The 21,880-nt window shown below is 41.6% G+C and overlaps 1 protein-coding gene across 2 annotated transcripts; it reads left to right on the top strand.

The window, feature by feature from the left end:
* Window positions 1-1,679: 1,679 nt before the first annotated feature.
* Window positions 1,680-15,307, top strand: MRPS21 (mitochondrial ribosomal protein S21). 2 transcript variants are annotated; one of them, XM_047084794.1, is made up of 3 exons: window positions 1,680-1,759; window positions 2,169-2,284; window positions 14,522-15,307. In XM_047084794.1, the coding sequence occupies exons 2-3, from the start codon at window positions 2,202-2,204 to the stop codon at window positions 14,700-14,702; spliced, it is 264 nt and encodes an 87-aa protein (XP_046940750.1). In that variant the 5' UTR covers window positions 1,680-1,759; window positions 2,169-2,201; the 3' UTR covers window positions 14,703-15,307. The 2 variants fall into 2 exon arrangements, with proteins under 2 accessions (XP_046940750.1, XP_046940751.1); XM_047084795.1 differs by lacking the exon at window positions 1,680-1,759 and adding an exon at window positions 1,856-1,989.
* The last annotated feature ends 6,573 nt before the right edge of the window (window positions 15,308-21,880 follow it).

The raw sequence follows: 21,880 nt of genomic DNA, 5'->3' as shown, positions 1-21,880 counted from the left end.
TTTGGGCATGGTCTAATGGTTTCTTGGGTTTGAGCCCTGTGCCAGGCTCTGCACTGACAGTGTGGAGTCTGCTTGGGATTCTCTCTCTCCCTCTTTCTGTGCCCCTCCCCTGCTCACACTGTCTCTGTCTCTCTCAAAATAAATAAGCTTAAAAAAAAAAGGCGTCAGCAAGGGTCAATCAGATAGTAAATATTTTAGGCTCTGTTCCAACACCCAAGTCTGCCACTGTAACCCAAAGCAGCCATATCTAATATGTAAACTAATGAGCACAACTGTGTTCCAATAAAGCTTTGCTTAACAAAAATGAGTGGAACTGGATTGACCTGTAGGCAATAAATTGGAGACTAATGGTTTAAGTGACAGGACGTGTGAGTATCAGAGTTTGGATAGAAATCAGATCTCTTGACTTCTAAACCAGTGCTTTCCCATCATGTTATCCTGTTGCCTATATAATTTATTTTGCATTTATTATATGCTGATGTTTTACTATTTAACTTTCACGTCTACCATACTGTGTTCTGGGGGTCCAAGAGGCACTGGAATGGTATCAAAAACATCTAACAAAGAGTAGACATTTAATAAAAGTTTGTTAATAAGCATAGTGATGTTCCAGTCTAGCATTAGTTTGGTACTTTGAACCTGGCTTAGTTTGAGGCTTTTGTTTTTTGTGAGTTCTATTAGCGTAACTGATGAGGATGCAACTGTGTGTTGGTGCACGCCTGTGCATGTTAGGGGAAGTATGCAAAAAAAACCGTATTACACAAGTACCTGCTTGTGTACCTTTCTTCTTTCGAGCCTTTCCCTACTGTTTTCCAATAGCTCCTAGATCTGAATTTATATGAATAACCGCAAATGGAAATGTAGAAGTAACAGAGACAAATAAAATAAAAGCGGTTTCCACAGTGAAGAAGAAATAAAGGAGATGTTTCTACTAGGTCTCCCTAAGAGGCAAAGGGATAGAAGTCGACATAAAAAGAGTCTTCAGGGCACTTGGCCGGCTCAGTCCGTGGAACATGTGACTCTTGATCTGGGGGTTGTGGGTTCCAACCCCAAGCTAGGTGTGGAGATTGCTTAAGAACAAAATCTTAAAAAGAAAAGGGGGGGGGGGAGGAGGAGGAGGAGGGGGAGACGACTTCGATTCTAAAACCTGCAGGTGTTTCCCAATTCCTTATTTCGTAATTTCACTTTATTTCGTGAAATGCCTGGGCAGATGGTTTCATAGGCAACTCGTGGTTTGTTCATTTATTTTCCTTCGTTTTTAAGCAGATGAGGGGTTTGAAGCTGTTTTTCCCGAAGAGCAGATCTCAAAGAATCTGTGTCCTTTGAGAAAACAGGAAGCGTGTTCAGGAAGCTTTGCTTATTTCTCTCATTTTTCTTCCAGAAAAAGAAATCTGGAAATATCTGTTACAGATTTGATAGGATTTAGGGGTACGGAATCGCGCTGACCTCAGACATGGAGGGAGGAGAAGGCGAGGAACCAGTTTTGGGGGGACTTTAAGGCAACGAATATTTTGCTTTGTCCGGTGTGGCGTCCGGAGTGGAGGCGTTGGGAGTCTGGCAGGAGGCGTGAGGGGGCGTGGAGAATCCGTCGACTCGGGCTGGAAGCAATATTGCCATGGTTTCCACACAGGTGTTTTCTTCTACCTCCCCTCCTCACCCCCCCGCCTCCAGCTAACTTCCTCGAGCTGCGCAGGAGATTACGTATTTCCGCTTCCGGCCGCGAGCCAGGTTCCTGGAGGCTGGTTCCGGAGGGCGTGGGGTGAGGAACCGGGGCTGGCAGTGGGGAAAGCAGGGCGGGTGTGGCGGGAAGGGAGGCTTGCGCGTGGTTGCCCCTCTTCATAAAGACCGAGAAAGATTCCGTTCCCAGCCCTCAGCCCCAACACTCCTGGGAACGTGAACGATAACGGAGTACGCTGCGGCGCCTCCCCGTCCTCCTGTGCCACGACAACTCCGTGGTGCCCCCTGCTGCCACCTCTTCCGTAGGCTAGGGTGTGTATTGCCACAGAGAACTAGGCAGGCTTTATAACGATTCACGTATACTCTCTAAGATATGAGGACGTTGCTTTTCCAGATCCTGAGTAAGCCACTCGATAGAGCGGGCATTCTGTGTTTTTGTTGTTTTAACGTGGTCTCTGTAATTTCCTCCCCCTTTCAACACTGTCCTTTAGATCCTGCAGAGTGAGGATTTAGACCCCAAGGTGATGGCAAAACATCTGAAGTTCATTGCCAGGACTGTGATGGTACAGGAAGGAAATGTGGAAAGTGCATACAGGACCCTAAACAGGTAACCAGAATCGTGCCTAGACCAGCTGTCTTGGGAAGTGCGGTGGTTATTCTCTCCCTTTTCAGCCCTTTAGTTTTTTTATCTTAAAGATGAAGTTTCTCCCAAAACCTGTCTGAAGTTTGTTTATACACAGCCTGAATTCTCTCCCCAAGACTTAAGGAACCCAAAGGGAAAACCAAGTTATAACGTGGTTGGGAAGCAGGAATGTAGTGCATGATAAATAGAAAGCCGAGAGAGGGATTGGCAGAGGACAAGGCTAATGGAAAGACAAATTCAGATTTGGGATCTTGGAGAAGCAAGCAAGAGATGTAAAAGTATAACAGGTTTAGAGGAAGGTTACAGCATAAGCAAAAACATACAAGTGGAAATGAACTGGGTGTAGAGGAGCTGTATTGATTGGTTCTGAATGCTACATCACGAGATTTAGAATGGCTGTAATAAAGAATGTCTTACTATCATACTTAGGCCAATAGTTCTTTAGTCTTACCTTGCCACTGGTTGTAAGTCTTTTGATTTTCTGGCTTGCTTCATCATTTTCTCTCCCCAGTGTAAAACAGTTTGGAGAAACAAATGCTTGTTGAGTTGAATTATCAAAGAATTGTATGGGGGAGCCTGGGTGGCTCAGTCAATTAGGGATCTGACTCTTGGTTTCGGCTCAGGTCATGATCTCACGGTTTATGGGTTTGAGCCCCAAGTCAGGCTCCTAACTGCCAGTGTGAAGCCTGCTTGGGATTCTCTCTCACCCACCCCCTGCCCTTCCCCTGCTCACACACTCTCAAGATAAACAAATCAACTTAAAAACTAAGTAAATCAAGTAAGTTAAGAATTGTAGGAAAGAGATATTAAGAGATTATATGAGTTGGGCTTCCACCTTAAAGCCAATAAGGTGGTAGCTTTATTTCACAAGTAAGGGAAGCTTAGGACATTTAAATTACGTTTCTTGAATCACACAATTACTGAATGGAAGAGAGGAGTGCAAAACACACCTTTCGAGTGCGGTGCTCATTGCTTTATGTCACTAGATTGTTTACTACTTCCTCTGGAAAAATAAACACCTGTTGCATTAATTTTCGAGTTAAGAATCTTTATTTGATTGGGTTTATTAGTGGGGTTCTTGGGGACTGAGAGGGTAAATGAAAGATGATCTAGTTCTTAGCAGAGTTTTAGGTGTGGGTGGTTGGATGGCAGAAGACCATAATAAATGAGGACCAAGATGCTGTCAGAAGCTGTGTAATCAAGAAGTTGCAGGCTTAAGATGGATTGTGTGTCTTTTAAAAGGATCTGGTCTTAGGTCTCAGCCCCATTACTTCATTCTGTGTTTGTGCATACCAATCCTGTCCTTGGGTGGAAGCTGTTTCCTAAAGATACTCCATTAAGTACTGGATAGTAAGATACACTATATTATTTTTTTCTGTGGCTGCTCATTCCCAGCTCTTTCCTATTTCAGACCCGGTGGCATGTCTGTGAGAGGGTTGAGATGTCTAATGACCTTATATATAGACCTTACATATATCTGCCTTTATATTAGAAGCACAAAATAAATGTCTTTACAGACTCAGTAGTGAATTAGCTAGTGAGATGAAATGCTGAATTTGGGAAAAGTCTTACAGATTCCTTCACCCTTTTTCTGACCTTTCTCTGTAAGTCTTTAATTTATTTTGGTAGATTTAGATGGGTCTGTTAGCCAGGGTGATTGAGATGTTTGTATTATTGAAGGATGTCAAAGGGCAGCTGTTATTTGATGATGAAACAAATTTCCAAAGGCTCAGCTTTAGCTCTCCTAACCTCCCCTGTTCCTAAAGTGCAAATAACACAAAAGCAAAAATTTGATTTTTAAAAAATTTTTTTTTTCAACGTTTATTTATTTTTGGGACAGAGAGAGACAGAGCATGAACGGGGGAGGGGCAGAGAGAGAAGGAGACACAGAATCGGAAACAGGCTCCAGGCTCTGAGCCATCAGCCCAGAGCCTGACGCGGGGCTCGAACTCACAGACCGTGAGATCGTGACCTGGCTGAAGTCGGACGCTTAACCGACTGCGCCACCCAGGCGCCCCTGATTTTTTTTAAAGAAATTAGCTGCTTTGGGGCTGTCTGGGTGGCTCAGTCAGTTAAGCCTCCAACTCTTGATGATTGAGCCCCGCCTTGGGCTCTGTGGTGACAGCACCCTGTCACCTCCCTGCTTACTCGCATACATACTCTCTCTCTTTAAATAAATAAAACATAGGTAGGCATTATGTGTTTGCTATTATAATTGGAAGTCATTGTAAGGAAATTTTTACCCTTTTGGTTTTGCTTTTTGGTGATTTGTTTATTTATTTTGAATGATTGAGAGTTTGCTTTAGGAATCTGTTTTCACATCCCTGTTTCCCTTTTTTTTTCCTCTCTCCCTTTTTTTAAAAAACTATTTACTTGAGAAGGAGAGAGAGAGGGAGACATAGTATGAGTAGGCGAGGGGCAGAGAGAGGAAGACACAGAATCTGAAGCAGGCTCCAGTGTCTGAGCTGTCAGCACAGAGCCTGATGCGGGGCTCAAGCTATGAACCATGAGATCATGATCTGAGCTAAAGCCCAGCGCTTAACCCACTGAGCCACCCAGGCACCCCTCCCATATTTCTTTTAAGATTCTCTTTTTGTAGGTGAATGGCAGTTCACACATACTTTTTTCCTGGGTGGAAGGTGCCAGGTTGGGGACAAGTATTACAGTAGTGATTTTGTTTTTAAGGAATGTGTATATTTTTTAATGTTTATTTTTGAGAGGGAGAATGTGAGTAGGGGAGGGGCAGAGAGAGGAAAGACAGAAGATCCAAAGCGGGCTCCACATTGACAACAGTGAGCCTGATATGATGCTCGAACTCATGAACTGTGAGATCATGACCTGATCCAAAGTTGGAGGCTTCACCAGCTGAGTCACCCAGGCACCCCTACACTAGTGATTTTTATAGTCGTTGGGGAAGATACTTATTTTGTCAATTTGCATTCAGTCTTTGGGAAGCTACATTTCTATTCCTTTTAATCTTGGGGTGTTAGATATATATATGCCATAAATTGTATTTTAGCTTTGGGGAAAAAATGAACAAATATTTTGCTCTTAGAACAATTTTCTAGGCAAGGACTTTAAACATGAAAATGTGAGCCAGCTGGTTCTGGAGTATCCCAGTCTTCCTGTCAAACAGTATTTTTTGATGTAATTTTCTTTATTTTTCTCTGCTTTTTCCTAATCTCTCTGGCCACCTTTTCTGTATATCTGTCTTACATCCCAGGCTTCTCCTTATCTCTCAGCTTTCTGATGTTTCATAGTTTAAAAATTAGTCTCATGTTCTGTGGTCTAATTACAGCAGTAGGTAGGAAACCAAATGAGATGAGAGGGAGGTGGTTAAAACTTCGGCGTGTTTGGGGCGCCTGGGTGGCACAGTCGGTTAAGCGTCCGACTTCAGCCAGGTCACGATCTCGCGGTCCGTGAGTTCGAGCCCCGCGTCAGGCTCTGGGCTGATGGCTCAGAGCCTGGAGCCTGTTTACGATTCTGTGTCTCCCTCTCTCTCTCTGCCCCTCCCCCGTTCATGCTCTGTCTGTCTCTCTCTGTCCCAAAAATAAATAAACGTTGAAAAAAAAATTAAAAAAAAAACAAACAAAAAACAAAACTTCGGCGTGTTTGGAGCACAAAGGTAGTCTTACAAAGGAAACGGCCTATGTGTCTGCCCAGTGAGACCGCCACAAAATGCTTGTTATATAACCAAGTGCCCTGGGATGAGGAGATGGAAAGTGGGGGTTGCTAGGAAGCCCTGCATGATTGGCTGGCCCCCAATCAAGGAAAGGCAAGCACACTGGAAGTATGCCCAGTTGACCCCTTTTATTCCTGGTAGGCCAGCTTCTGGGCCCATTGGGTCCTTGTGCATACATGTTACCCTGCCATAGGCTGGCTACACTGACATGTGAGTTTGCCACACCCAACCTCCCCAGCCCAGGCAGCTCAGCTACTTTTACATAATCTGATGAATTCCACTAAAATTGGCAGTTGATTTCTCCTTCAGTGTTAGTTTGCCAGGTGCCTGAACTCTAGCTGATCTGTTCACTCTAAAGCTTTTGATCTGCTAGTCCTTGAGCTACATTTGGAAGCAGAAGTAACACCCTCATTAGTAACACACTTTCTATTTACTTCATGAGTTCTATTTATTTATTTATTTATTTATTTATTTATTTTATTTTGTTTATTTTTATTTTTTATTTATTTTTGATAGAGACAGAGCACAAGTCGGGGAGGGGTAGAGAGAGAAGGAGACACAGAATCTGAAGCAGGCTTCAGGCTCCGAGCTGTCAGCACAGAGCCCAATGCAGGGCTTGAACTCATGAATTGTCATGACTTGAGTCAAAGTTGGACGTTCAACTGACTGAGCCACCCAGGTGCCCCTCTATTTACTTCATGAGTTCTACAAAACTCTTCCTGCATCCTTTTTTATTAAAAATGAGTTGAGATGCCTGGGTGGCTCAGTTGGTTAGGCATCCAACTTCAGCTCAGGTCATGATCTCATGATTTGTGGGTTCAAGCCCCATGTTGGGCTCTGTGCTGACAGCTCAGAGCCTGGACCCTGCTTCAGATTCTGTGTCTCCCTCTCTCAGTCCCTTCCCTGCTCATACTCTGTCTCTCTCAAAAATAAACATTAAAAAATATTTTTAAAAAATGAGTAGATGCCTCTACTGTAGGGACTCTGGAGCTTTGGAAGGTAATCTGTGCTTTTTTTTTTTTTATTTTTTTTTTTAACGTTTACTTTTTATTTTTGAGACAGAGAGAGACAGAGCATGAACAGGGGAGGGTCAGAGAGAGAGGGAGACACAGAATCTGAAACAGGCTCCAGGCTCTGAGCTGTCAGCACAGAGCCTGACGCAGGGCTGGAACTCACGGACTGTGAGATCATGACCTGAGCCGAAGTCGGACGCTTAACAGACTGAGCCACCCAGGCGCCCCAATCTGCGCTTTTTTAAGATAACTAGAAACGTCAGGGTAAGGGTTAGAGTAGTTAGAACCATCCAGGGAATACTGTTTGGCAATGGTGTTATCATTTTGTTGGGGACTACGATCTTTTCAACCTTTCCCTTCCTCCACTTTTAGGTCCTTCTGTTACTTTTTTCTTATCTTGCTTTTTTGCCTGAGCACACAGGCATTTACTTGGAAAGGTGATCACTTCTGTTTCAAACCCTTGGAAACTCTAGTAGGTTACCTGAGTATGTGTCTAAACTCCCTCCTCCTTTTGCAGATTTCTTTCCTCCTCCTTTTAAACTGTCTTTTTCATTCCAATAGGATTTTCTTCCTAGTAAAGTCATATCCGGGGTCCCTGATTTTTTTAATCGTTTCTCCTCAAACACAGTCTCTGTGTCCTTTTTATAATTTATATCCAATCTTTTTATTTTCCCAGAGACTTTTTTCTGTTGTTTCTCTAATATACTAGACTAGTCCAAAAAGTGGCCTTCATCAGACAGCAGTAAACAAGATCCAGATGGATGTCTGGGTCATCCCTTTCCCTCAGTGTGCCGTGTCTTCTTGGCTTCCGTTTTTTTACTCTGAGGAGCCCAGCCCAGCCCTTTCCTTCCTCAGGGTCTCCTTTGCCCATAGGCCCCACAATAATTTGTCTTCTGAACCTTGGTGGTTTTTGTTTGAGAAGCAGAATGCTACTATAGAACACTGCACTTAAGATCTAGATTCTATTTCTAGCTCCATTTTGTGACCTTGGGCAGGTCAGTCTCTCCGGACTTCCGTTTCCTGAAGATGACATTATCTGCTTAATTTTATAGGATTGTATTAGGATCATGGATGTGAAAATGCTGTCTAAACTCTCATGTTACATCTTAGGAAAGGTAATATTATTGAGGCTTTCTGAGTTATTATAAAGGTGCTTAATCCCTTGAGCTATGGACATTTGTCAGTCACCCAGAGGATTCTTTTTTTTTTTTTAAGTTTATTCTGAGAGAGCGCGCGCGCGCGCGTGCGCGAGAGAGAGAGAACACGCACAGGTGTGGGGCACAGGCAGAGAGAGGGGGAGAGAGAATCCCAAGCAGTCTTTGCATTCTCAGCACCGAGTCCCACGTGGGGCTCAAATTCAACGAACCGTGAGATCATGACTGAGCTGAAATCAAGAGTTAGACATTTAACTGACTGAGCCACCCAGGCTCCTCTAGAGGATTCATTTTTATCATACATTTACTGATAATACACTCTTTGCTAAGCATTATGTTAAATACAAAAATGTGTAAATTCATTTTAAAAAATGAATAAATTCATTTGCAAAAATAAATAAATACAAAAATAAATAATCTCTAACATTAGAAAGCACAAACTCCAATAAGGGAGATTTTAAAAATTAAAAAGAAAATGGGCGCCTGGTGGCTCAGTTGGTTAAGCGTCTGACTTCGGCTCGGGTCACAGTCTCACAGTTCGTGAATTCGAGCCCCATGTCGGGCTCTGCACTGGCAGTGTGGATTCTGTCTCCCTCTCTCTCTGCCCCTCCCCCTTCTCGCACTCTGTCTCTGTCAAAAATAAATAAATAAACCTTTTTTTTTTTTTTTTTTTTTTAAGTTAAAAGGGGCACCTGCGTAGGTCAGTTGGTTAAGCATCCGACTTAAGCTCAGGTCGTAATCTCACAGCTTGTGAGTTTGAGCCCCGCATTGGGCTGTGTGCTGACAGCCTGCAGCCTGGTTCAGATTCTGTGTCTCCCTCTCTCTCTCTGCCCCTCCCCTGCTCATGATCTGTATCTCTCTCTCTCTCTCTCTCTCTCTCTCAAAAATAAACATTAATTTTTTATTTTATTTTATTTTTTTTAGTTAAAAAGACGGGGTGCTTGGCTGGCTCAGTTGGAGGAGCATGTGACTCTTGATCTCAGGGCTGTTAGTTCAAACCCCACATTGGGTGTAGAGATTACTTGATAACAAATTTTTTAAAAAACTTACAAAATAAGTAAAAATTGAAAAGATAGAACATGGTTAAATATGATATTGTCTGATCAGTGCTTTATAAGAGGCATTAACTGTGCTATGGCATTCGTTTTCCCTAGACCATTAGCAGCAACATCACCTGGGAACTTACTAGAAATGCAAATTCTTGGGCCCTACCCTAGACGTATGGAGTCAGAAACTAAAGGTGACACAGCGATTTGTTTAAGTTTTCCATGTGATTGCTGCATGCTAAAGTTTGAGGACCACTGTGCTTTGGGAACGGAGGGAAGAAGTGATCACTACTGTAATTCTTGTATAATTGTCCTCTCTACTATACAGCAGGGGGAGGGAACCATATTTAGGTTTGTTTTCTACAGCATTTAACACAATATCTGGTACCGATTTGGGATTCCATGAAAACTTAATTGATTAAATGACCAGTTAGATGCTTATTTCTGGAGTCCAGACACAAGATGATAAGGACAATAATTAGAGCTGTGGCCACAGGAAAGGAGAGAAGGAAGAGATCTAAGAACTATTTCAGGTTATAGAATTCATAGGATATGGTAACTGTGGATGTAGAAGTAAAAAAAAAAAAAAAAAAAAGGCCTAGTCCAGGAACACACAGATTTTTAGCTTGAGTAACTGATGTCATTAACACTATAGATTTTAGAAGACAGTAACTTTGGTCTGTGTAGGTTTTGAGGCAATTGGAAATAACAGTCTAGCTCTAAGGTAAGTTTGGGACTAGAGTTAAAGAGTCAACCGTGTCTGCATCAGTTCTCAGTTGAGGCTGAGAATCACCTGGCAGTATTTCAGAACACTTCCAGTGCATAACCCCACTCTAGACCAATTAAATCAGAATCTCTAGGGGCACCTGGGTGGCTCAGTCAGTTAAGCATCTGACCCTTGGTTTCAGCTCAGGTCATGATCTCATGGTTTGTGAGTTCAAGCCCCGCATCGGGCTCTGTGCTGACAGTGCAGAGCCTGCTTGGGATTCTCTCTCTCCCTCTCTCTCTGCCCCTCCCCCGCTCGCTTTCTCTGTCTCTCAAAATAAATAAAAATGATGGCACAAAAACAGACACACAGACCAATGGAATAGAATAGAAACCCCAGAACTAGACCCACAAACATATGGCCAACTCATCTTTGACAAAGCAGGAAAGAACATCCAATGGAAAAAAGACAGCCTCTTTAACAAATGGTGCTGGGAGAACTGGACAGCAACATGCAGAAGGTTGAAACTAGACCACTTTCTCACACCATTTACAAAAATAAACTCAAAATGGATAAAGGACCTAAATGTGAGACAGGAAACCATCAGAACCTTAGAGGAGAAAGCAGGAAAAGACCTCTCTGACCTCAGCCGTAGCAATCTCTTACTCGACACATCCCCAAAGGCAAGGGAATTAAAAGCAAAAGTGAATTACTGGGACCTTATGAAGATAAAAAGCTTCTGCACAGCAAAGGAAACAACCAACAAAACTAAAAGACAACCAACGGAATGGGAAAAGATATTTGCAAATGACATATCGGACAAAGGGCTAGTATCTAAAATCTATAAAGAGCTCACCAAACTCCACACCCGAAAAACAAATAACCCAGTGAAGAAATGGGCAGAAAACATGAATAGACACTTCTCTAAAGAAGACATCCAGATGGCCAACAGGCACATGAAAAGATGTTCAGCGTCGCTCCTTATCAGGGAAATACAAATCAAAACCACACTCAGGTATCACCTCACGCCAGTCAGAGTGGCCAAAATGAACAAATCAGGAGACTATAGATGCTGGAGAGGATGTGGAGAAACGGGAACCCTCTTGCACTGTTGGTGGGAATGCAAATTGGTGCAGCCGCTCTGGAAAACAGTGTGGAGGTTCCTCAGAAAATTAAAAATAGACCTACCCTATGACCCAGCAATAGCACTGCTAGGAATCTACCCAAGGGATACAGGAGTACTGATGCATAGGGGCACTTGTACCCCAATGTTCATAGCAGCACTCTCAACAATAGCCAAATTATGGAAAGAGCCTAAATGTCCATCAACTGATGAATGGATAAAGAAATTGTGGTTTATATACACAATGGAATACTACGTGGCAATGAGAAAAAATGAAATATGGCCTTTTGTAGCAACGTGGATGGAACTGGAGAGTGTGATGCTAAGTGAAATAAGCCATACAGAGAAAGACAGATACCATATGGTTTCACTCTTATGTGGATCCTGAGAAACTCAACAGGAACCCATGGGGGAGGGGAAGGGAGAAAAAAAAAAAGACGTTAGAGTGGGAGAGAGCCAAAGCATAAGAGACTGTTAAAAACTGAGAACAAACTGAGGGTTGATGGGGGGTGGGAGGGAGGGGCGGGTGGGTGATGGGTAGTGAGGAGGGCACCTTTTGGGATGAGCACTGGGTGTTGTATGGAAACCAATTTGTCAATAAACTTCAAAAAAAAAATAAATAAATAAAATTATTTTCCTAGAAAAAAAAAAATAAATAAATAAATAAAAATGAAAAAAAAAAATCTCTGAGGAATGGTGCCCAGGAATCAGTACTTTTTAAAAAACCTTCTAGAGGATGACTCCACTGTGCATTGGGGCTCACTGGTAAAGGTTAAGGAAGTCATGAAGAACCAGAAAGACAGAGGGTTTCAGTCAGAATCTGAGGGATGCCAACATTTAAGAGTAAATTGAGGAAGAAAGGCAGCAAGGATATGGAGTCTTTTGGTCTTTGGTGCCCTACTTCTCTATTGTAAGATTCTAGTGTTGGATCCACATGATTTTTGGGCATAACTATGTTTCCAGTAGAACCTGAATTATCTGCTTCTCCGGTTTCTGGGAATTTGCAGCAATTCCCTTGCCTCACATTTCCCTATCACTAACAAACTGATCTATACAAATAAGATTTTCTAGTAGCATATAAATCATTCTTTTTTTTTTTTAATTTTTTTTAATGTTTGTTTATTTTTGAGAGAGAGGGAGACAAAGTGTGAACAGGGGAGGAACAGAGAGAGGGAGACACAGAATCCGAAGCAGTCTCTGAGCTGTCAGCACAGAGCCTGATGTGGGGCTCAAACTCACAAACTGTGAGATCATGACCTGAGCCAAAGTCGGACGCTCAACCAACAGGCACCCAGGCGCCCTAAATCATTAATATGAAACAACAGGAGCCTGGGAGAGGATCCCATAGGACACTGGTTCCCAAGACTATTCACATTTGTAATTTACCCAAAGCTCACATCTTTTCAAGTTCATGTTCAATGTATTATTGTTATCTTGGGCTTTGTGGTATAACGTAGCAGCAAAAAATAGGGTTTCCTGCTGGGCAGAAGTAGCTGGTGGTTTCTCTTATTTTGATTTCCTTTTTCCTCTATCCCCCTTCTTTCACGTAACCTCCTTATCTCCAATTGTGTTTGTGACTGACTTTTTACCTGTAGTAAAAGGCCAGGGTGAGCAGGAAGGGGGCCATGTAAACAGTGCCAGGAATGGAGGGCAGCAGCAGATGCCTCCAGACCTCCTGAGGACCAACTGGGGATGGGTTGAGAGGGAGCAACAAATTACAGATTGGAGCCACAGCTCTCAGGAGCCTGGGGATGGGTAGCTTATAGAAGCCTGATGTCTTTGTAGGAGAACAAAGAGGTGAGTTTGAGTTAGATATGTTTTAAATCCAACAAGAGGAGCTGCATTGCAAGGAATTGGGTGGGCAGGAGAAAACAGATGGAGCTCAATTTTATGGACCCTTAACGATTAATAAAACATAGTTTCTGCCTTCAGAGGCTGTCAGTCTAATGAGGGAGATGTCTGTATAAATAATAAAATGGCAGAATGAAATAACTGCTAAATAGGTATACAATAAAATAAATGATATTCTCTAAAAAGATGAGAAACCTTTTTGGAGAGGTGGCATGTAGGTTTGGCATGAAAAAGATGAGGGAAAATTTCACTCAGAAGGTTGGCAACTGGGGGTGCCTGGGTGGCTCAGTCAGTTAAGCATCTGACTTGTGCTCAGGTCATGATCTCACAGTCTGTGGGTTCAAGCCCCGCGTCAGACTCTGTGCCGACAGCTTGGCGCCTGGAGCCTGTTTCACATTCTGTGTCTGTCTCTCTCTCTGCCCCTCCCCTACTCGTGCTCACTTGTTCTCTTTCTCTCTATCAAAAATAAACATTGAAAGAAAGATTTAAGAAGGTTGGCAACTGGAAGTAGCGGTGGCATTCTAGGCTGAGAAAGCAGCTTGAGTAAAGACTTGGTATCAGCGTGTTCAGGGAGTAGTCTGTAAAGTAGTGTGGTTAGAGCATGTGTACGTGGAAAATGATGGGTGAAGCTGTTATTTAATGTTCCCATTTGTATCATCAGTGTATCATTGAGCCTCTTCTTTCCCCAAGTAGGCCCAGGGATATCTCAGGCCTCCAGACTTCAGCTGTATCAATCAGTTAATGCGATGGGATGGCTTTTGCAACTAGGGACGGCTTTTGCAACTAAGGAACATGTAGGAATCACCCCCTGGTGATTTATTTTTTCCTACTACAAATGACTTATTCCATCTGAAGATTCTGAAATGATCCCTTGGTTGAAAATCACTGCCATAGAGAGCCACTCCTTTTTTTTTTTTTTTTTTTGAGTTAATTTATTTTGAAAGAGAGAATGTGAGCGAGGAAGGGTCAGACAGGGAGAAAGAGAGAATCCCAAGCAAGGCTCTGCACTGTTAGCCCGCAGCAGGGTTTATTTTTTTTTTTTTAATTTTTTTTAACCTTTATTTATTTTTGAGACAGAGACAGAGCATGAATGAGAGAGGGGCAGAGAGAGAGGGAGACACAGAATCGGAAGCAGGCTCCAGGCTCTGAGCCATCAGCCCAGAGCCCGACGCAGGGCTCGAACTCACGGACCGCAAGATCGTGACCTGGCTGAAGTCAGACGCTTAACCGACTGAGCCACCCAGGCGCCCCGACGCAGCAGGGTTTAAACTCACAAACCGTGAGGTCATGACCTGACCCGAAACCAGGAGTCTGATGCTTAACTCACTGAGCTACCCAGGCACTGTTCTTACAGGACTCTGTCACATCCCTTAGGTGTGCTGTGGTAGAAAAAAGATTGAAAACATAACCTTGACCATAAACTTCCCAAGAGCAAGGACTATGTAATTTTTTATATCCCACAAATTCCTGTTTGGGGCCTCTGTAAGTAGGCAGTTAATGCTATATAACCACCATTTCACATAATTTTTATAGACACCAGTTGTTTGGCCAGTTGGCTTCTGGCCATCTGTGAAATTCAGAAAGAATGAGCCCAAGTTTCTAACTTTACTGCCTGCCCTTACACAGAATTCTCACCATGGATGGGCTCATTGAGGACATTAAGCGACGGCGGTACTATGAAAAGCCTTGTCGCCGACGACAGAGGGAAAGCTATGAAACCTGCCGGCGGATCTACAACATGGAAATGGCTCGCAAGATCAACTTCTTGATGCGAAAGAATCGGGCAGACCCATGGCAAGGCTGCTGAGGCCTGTGGATTGTAGGCCCAGTATGAAAATCCCTCTCCAGCTGTCTCCTTCCTATCTCAAACCTCATTTTTTCTCCCCTTTTTTATAATAATAAACTCAATCACATATATGCAAGAAGGCCTGCATATATAGAAGTAATCCCGTAGTTACCAATGGACCCTCTCTTTTATTAAGTGAAAGAGAAACTGAGTCAAAAAGTAGTCTAGGAATAGAATGGTTATTACCAAGGGCTAGTGGGGAGTGGGGAATTACTGTTTAATGGGTACAGAGTTTCAGATGGGGATGGTGAAAAAGTTCCAGAGACAGATGGTGGTGATACACAACAATGTGAATATACTTAATGCACTTAAATGGTTAAAATGGCAAATTTTGTGTATGTTTAGCTATAATATTTAAGTAGTCTAGGAGAGGTGAGAAGCTTTTCTAAAATATAGCAGAATAGATCTATGATTTTTTTACCTGATTCTTACGAAATCCAAATCAAGACCTTATTATTGGAAAAGCACCTGTTACTCTTTACTGAACTGTCCCTCCCCACCAACTGTTAGATGAGAGGAAGCATGTATGTATTTGGAATAAATTTTGCTACTGAAATACCCATCAACCAGACTAGAGTGCCAGAATCCTTGCCCAGAGGAATCCTTAAGATAAATCTAACACTCCTGTTTCTGTCTTTCCCTTAGTTTTTCTAAAGGAGGATAGTGGAGAAGAATTAAAGCAGTAGGTGGATGGTAGAAAAGAGGGAATGGGAGAGTATTAAGAGATTAAGGGCATGGAGCCAGAAATATCTACAGCAGTGATAATCAAAGTGTGGTCTTTGGATCAGCAGTATCAACATCACCCAAAAAATTATTTGAGATGCAAATTCTGAGACCTACTTTAGACTTTATGAATTGGAAATTAGGGTTAGAGCCCAGTAATCTAGTTTAACAAGCCCTACAGGTGATTCTGATGCCTGCTCAAGTTGTAGAACCACTACCCCATACTACTCAAAGTAATTTGAGCGACAAGCCCACTTCTCACCCAGGCTCCAGCCCTCAGTCTGGGGTTTAAAAAGGAAGTAAACTAAGTCCCTAGCTTCTCCAGATTACTAGTGTTCAAACATTGCCCCCTTGTGGTAAAGCAGCATGAAATCACATTTCTCTAGTCTTAATTTTAGTCTTTTCTCCCTTTCACAATTACCATATTTCTTGATTAGGCAGGCCTGCAAGAAGACGTGCTGGAACCACTGTTCCTTGTCTTGCAAGGCTTGATCGTCTTCCCCTCATCAGGCCATGGTGAATAAAGCATAGAAGTAGCTTAGAGAAGATCTGGTCCTTGCCCTCCAGTAACTTGTGGTTGGAGAAATTCTTTATAGACTGTGTTCAGTTTTGTTATTTTTGTACAACTTCATTTTCAAGTTATACATTGGTACTTCTGAATCCCTTTTCAGTCCCTGAATTTGGTCTTTAATATATGACTTTTGCGTGATTTTGAGCCATGGCATTGTTTCACCTCCTGCCAATTGCTGTTGCTAAAGATTAAAGGCCTGACCTTGGCCAAAATGGAAGGGTATGTTTGTGACAGTAGAGCCAGGCCTGTTACTTGGCAGTGTTCCTCTGAGACTACAGTTGCTTCTGAGCTGCCTCCAAAATATCAAGGGGCGGCTAAGATCTGGAATTTCCTTCATCTCTGAAATTATCCTCTGCTTGTTCTAGTCATTCATCCTGACCATTGTCCGTGTCCCCCAGAGCAGTGAACAGGGAGGTTTTAGCAGATAGCCCCTTTGAAAGGCCTCATGGAAAAGGGGTAACTGGCTGGCTGCCTGAATTCCAGTTGGCTTGTGCTGTTGTGGCAGGGATAAGATGTCCTCTCTGTTCTGAGAAGCTACAAGATACCTCATGGTCATACAATAAGTAGAAAATTCCTTAATCATTTGTCCCTGGTGGGTTTAGGAAGGGTGGTTTGGGGTTTACCCAGTTACATAGTGATAGATACAGCACCTACTATCGTGATCTTCAGCATCTGTGACATTTCCTAGATGTCCACTGGATTTCCTCTGGCAGGTTGATTCTAATCATACATAATTTAAGAATCATAAAATGTTTAGTGCTCTGGAAACAGGTACCCATTTAAAATTGGGACTCTGTTGTGTAACTCTAACATTGTACTTTAATGCTTTTAGAAGTGCGCTAAGTATGAAGTGAGAGTTTCCCTATCTGTTGGCTGCAAACATTGAGGAATAGTAACTCACTGAATATTGACAAGGTAAAGTAATAATGGAGTGATGTGTTCAATGTAAGTAATTGAAAGGAAAATGTTGGAGCTTCCACTGTGTGCCAGTTATCTTACATAAGTAGTTTTTTACTTAGATCTGGATTTGATCATGACCTTGGCAAGTTATTTAACATAAAATCTAGTTTTCCCTGTAAAATGAGAATAATTGAATATACAGGTTTTTGGTGAGAATTTAATGAGATCATTAATTTTAAGTACTCAGCATGGTATCTGGCACATAGAACTCAATAAATGTTAGCAGTAATCCCTCAGTTGTGCCAGACAGAAGCCTGATCATTGATTCCTCCTCCACACTCAACCATTGCTACATCTACTTAATCCCTGTTTTGAGGACTAAGTGCCACAACCCTAGTCCCAGCTACTGTCATAACTCTTCTGAATTACAACAGTCATTTAACCATTTTGCATCAGTGTCACCTGGCCTTCAGTCCCTCCACCCTTAGGTCAGAATGATTCTTCAAAAATGCAGCCTTGATCATTTCACTTTCCTGCTTAAGTAGGTAATTGGTTCCCACTGTTTTCAAGATAAAATCCAAACTACAAGCATGGCATTTAAGGCCCTTCGTGACTGAGTCATGCTTTTCAGATTAGGCAGTTGATGCCCTCAAATGCACTTCTGGGATGTCCTGTTTTCTCCCCCTGCCTATATAGCAGCTCTCAGTTCTCCAAGATAACTAACCTGATCTCTTTACCAACTTTTCTTCTCCTGAATTTATCTTTATAAGCTTACTATTGTAATAGTTTATTTCTATAATTTGTTGTGATTTATCGCTTATTTGCCTTTCTCCCTCCATTATATTTTCAGTTACCTGGGGGTAACTTTGTTGTTGTTTTTGAACCAGTATATTCCCAGTGCCCCAGTATAATGCCCAGCATTGAAATGCTCAGTAAATACATTTTTTAAGAATTTTTTTGAAAGAGAGCACGTGAGGGGCAGAAAGAGAGAGAGTGCAGAGTGTGGAGCCTAGAGTGGGGCTCGAGCTCACAAACTGTGAGATCATGATCTGATCCGAAGTTGGACGCTTAACTGACTGAGCCACCCAGGCGCCCCTTAAGATTTCAAGCCACACCCAGGGTGAGGTATGAACTTACAAGCCCAAGATCAAGAGTCGCAGGCTCTACCAACTGAGCCAGGCAGGCACTCCAGCATTCCAAATTCTTTATATCTTCACCAACACTTGTTATTTTCTGTTTTGTTTTTTAAATTTTTTTGCTAGTAGTCCTTCTAATGGGTCTGAGGTGATACCTCATTATGGATTTTTTTTTTTTTTACTTGTGGGTTTGGATTTGCTTTTCTGTGATGACTAATGATGTTGAACATCTTTTCATGTGTTTATTGGCCATTTGTAGATCTTCTTTGCAGAAATGTGTATTCAAGTCCTTTACCCATTTTTGAATCTGTTTGCTTTTTGTAGTTGTTGAGTTAAAGAGTTCTTCATATATACTCTGGATATTAATCACTTACCAGATATATGACTCCTAAATGTTTTCTTCCATTCTGTGGGTTGTCTTTCCGCTCTCTTGATAGTATCCTTTGATGCACAAAAGTTTTACATTTTGATGAAGTCCGATTTATCTATTTTTTGTTGTTGCATGTGTTTTTGATATCATAGCCAAGAAATCATTGCCAAATTCAATGTCTTGAAGATTTTCCCCAATGTTTTCTTCTAAGAGTTTTATAGTTTCTGTCTGTAACTTTAGATCTTTGATCCATTTTGTGTTGGTTTTTTAATATGATGTGAAGAAGGGGCCCAACTTTATTCTGTACATATGGATACCCAGTTTTTTCTGTACCATTTATTGAACAGACTGCCCTTTCCCCCATTGAATAGTCTTGGCACCCTTGTTAAAAATCCACCAGTCCATATATGTGAGGTTTTTTCTCGACTGTCTATTCTGTCTGTGGGTCTATATGGCTGTCCTTATATGTGTCCTTATGCCAGTACCACAATAATTGTTTTACACATTATATTTAATCCTCACAATATTCTTTTTACATAGAGATTCCTATTCTCAATCACCTGAAGGAATCACACCTAGTACCTGGGAGACTAAGGATTTGAACCCATCTAATTCCAAACATTAGAAATAAAATCAGTTCCTAGAAAAATACTTCCCTCTGGGGAATTGAACCCAGACTGTTAAAAGCACTCAAACAGAATAAACTTACAACTCTGCAGAGTTGGAATCATTAACCTATTCAGACTTTGAGTGAATATTCTGTGAGACATTGGTATTAGGTGCTGTAGATATGATGAGGAAAGAAATGGACCCACAACTATATGGTCAACTAATCTTCAACAAAGCAAGAATGAATATCCAGTGGAAAGAAGACAGTCTCTTCAACAAACGGTGGTTGGGAAAACTGGACAGCAACATTCAGAAGAATGAAACTGGACCACTTTTTTTACACCATACACAAAAATAAACTCAAAATGGATGAAAGAGCTAAATGTGAGACAGGAAACCACCAGAATCCCAAAGGAGAACACAGGCAACAACCTCTTTGACCTTGGTCACAGCAACTTCTTACTAGAAACATCTCTGGAGGCAAGGGAAACAAAAGTAAAAATGAACTATTGGGACTTCATCAAGATAAAACACTTCTGCACAGCAAACGAAACAACAAAACTAAAAGGCAACCTATAGAATGGGAGAAGATATTTACAAATGACACATAATGACAAAGGGTTAGTATCTAAAATCTACAAAGAATTTATCAAACTTAACACCCAAAGAACAATCCAGTGAAGAAATGAGCAGAAGACATGAATAGACATTTTTCCAAAGAAGACATACAGATAGCTAACAGGCACATGAAAAGATGCTCAACATCATTCAACATCAGGGAACTACAAAACCACGATGAGATACCACCTCACCCATCAGAATGGCTAAAATTTACACAGAAAACAACAGATGTTGGTGAGATGCAGGGAAAAGGGAACCCTCTTACACTATTGGGAATGCAAACTGGTGCAGCCAGCCACTCTGGAAAACAGTATGGAGACTCCTCAAAAAGTTGAAAATAGAACTGCCTTATGATCCAGCAATTGTGCTACTAGGTATTTACCCAAAATACAGATTCGAAGGTGTATATGCATGTCGATGTTTACAGCAGCATTATCAACAATAGCCAAACTATAGAAAGAGCCCAAATGTCCATTGACTGATGATAAAGAAGATGTGGTATATACAATGGAATATTACTCAGCCATCAAAAAGAATGCAAACTTGCCATTTGCAACAATGTGGATGGAGCTAGAGTGTACTATGCTAAGCAAAGTAAGTCCATCAGAGAAAGACAAACATAATATGATTTCACTCATGTGGGACTTAAACAAAATGGATGAACATATGGGAAAGGAAAAAAGAGGGAAGTAAACCACAAGAGCCTCTTAATGATAGAGAACAAACAGGGTTGATAAAAGGAGGTGGGTGGGGTATGGGTTAAATGGGTGATGGGTATTAAGGAGGGCACTTGCTATGATGAGCACTGGGTGTTACATGTAAGTGATGAATCACTAAATTCTGAAACCAATATTAGACCATGTTAACTAGAATTTAAAAATATGAAAAAAGATACAATGGGGGAAGCTGAGGCATGAATAACTTGAGCAACATGTTAGGGCTCCCTCAATTTGTTACCCAAAACTAAGCTTTATTCCATTATGTCATGCTGCACCATCAGGGAAGGTGGGTCTTAGTATATATTTCTCAAAGTTCTTTGAAGCCAGCCTTTTAATACAAAAGTCTTATGTTCCCTGGGAAATTTTAATAACCTACTTAGAGAATAATTGCATTTTCTAGTGAGCCTGTCATCTAAGAAGACATCTTGGAATTTCATTTTCTGTAGTTTGTAATCTGATATAACAGAATAGTTTATTTCCCATACATGAAACTGTGCCATAATATTGGACAGGTTTTTTTTCCAAACTATACTTTGCCCACATACATGCTTTTCAGAAGCTGTGGTTTAATGGTCAGTAAGGTTTAGAGCCTCATTTTGAAGAAAGGGAAAAATACAGGCTTACTGATAGAATGAGAAAATGAGTCCTGTCAGGTCTTACTCATTTATCATTTATTGAGCCTTTATTTGGTACTATCCTAGGTCCTGGAGATAAAAAAACAATGTGACACACAAAGCCTTAAGGCTTTTCCATTCTCTAGGTGAAAAACAGACCAGCGGGTTGTGAGGCCTGCAAGATCCGCTGCTGAAAAATACTCATTCTCTAGCTCAACAGATATTTAATTGTGCCAGGTGCTATTGTAGGCATTTATGATATATATCAATGACAATGATTCCTCTCTAAGTGTTTATTTATTTATTTTGAGAGAGAGAGAGACAGAACATGAGCAGAGGAGGGGCAGAGAGGGAAAGAATCCCAAGCACTGAGGCCAATGTGGGGCTTGATCCCACAACCCTGGGATCATGACCTAAGCTGAAATTAAGAATCAACACTCAACTGGCTGGGCCAGCCTGGTGCCCCTATTTTATTTTATTGTATTGTATTGTGTTGTATTGTATTGTATTGTATTTAAAATTTTTATTTTAAGATTTTATTTTCAGTTTACTTATTTTGAGAAAAAGAGCACACATGTGAGTGGGGTAGGGGTAGAGCAGGGTGTGGGGAGAGAATCCCAAGCATGGAGCCTGATGTGGGGCTTGATCCCATGACCCTGGGATCATGACCTAAGCTGAAATTGAAAGTCAGATACTTAATGGACTGAACCACCCAGGTGCCTCAAGGATTCTTGTCTTTAAGTTTGTATTTTAGCAGAGGGAGTCAGATGATAAGCTATAAACATAAGTGAACTAGTAGAAGTACTGTGGAAAAAGATAAAGATCCGGGAAATCAAGAGTGCCTAACAGGCTTCAGAATTAAATAGGGTGGTCAGG

Source organism: Lynx rufus, unplaced genomic scaffold, assembly GCF_022079265.1.
Source record: "Lynx rufus isolate CCGP_SWC_20201006 ecotype Redwood Valley unplaced genomic scaffold, mLynRuf1.p SCAF_2, whole genome shotgun sequence".
Taxonomy (NCBI): domain Eukaryota; kingdom Metazoa; phylum Chordata; class Mammalia; order Carnivora; family Felidae; genus Lynx; species Lynx rufus.
Note: the sequence above shows the minus strand (reverse complement) of the source record. Positions and strands in the feature narration are given on the sequence as shown.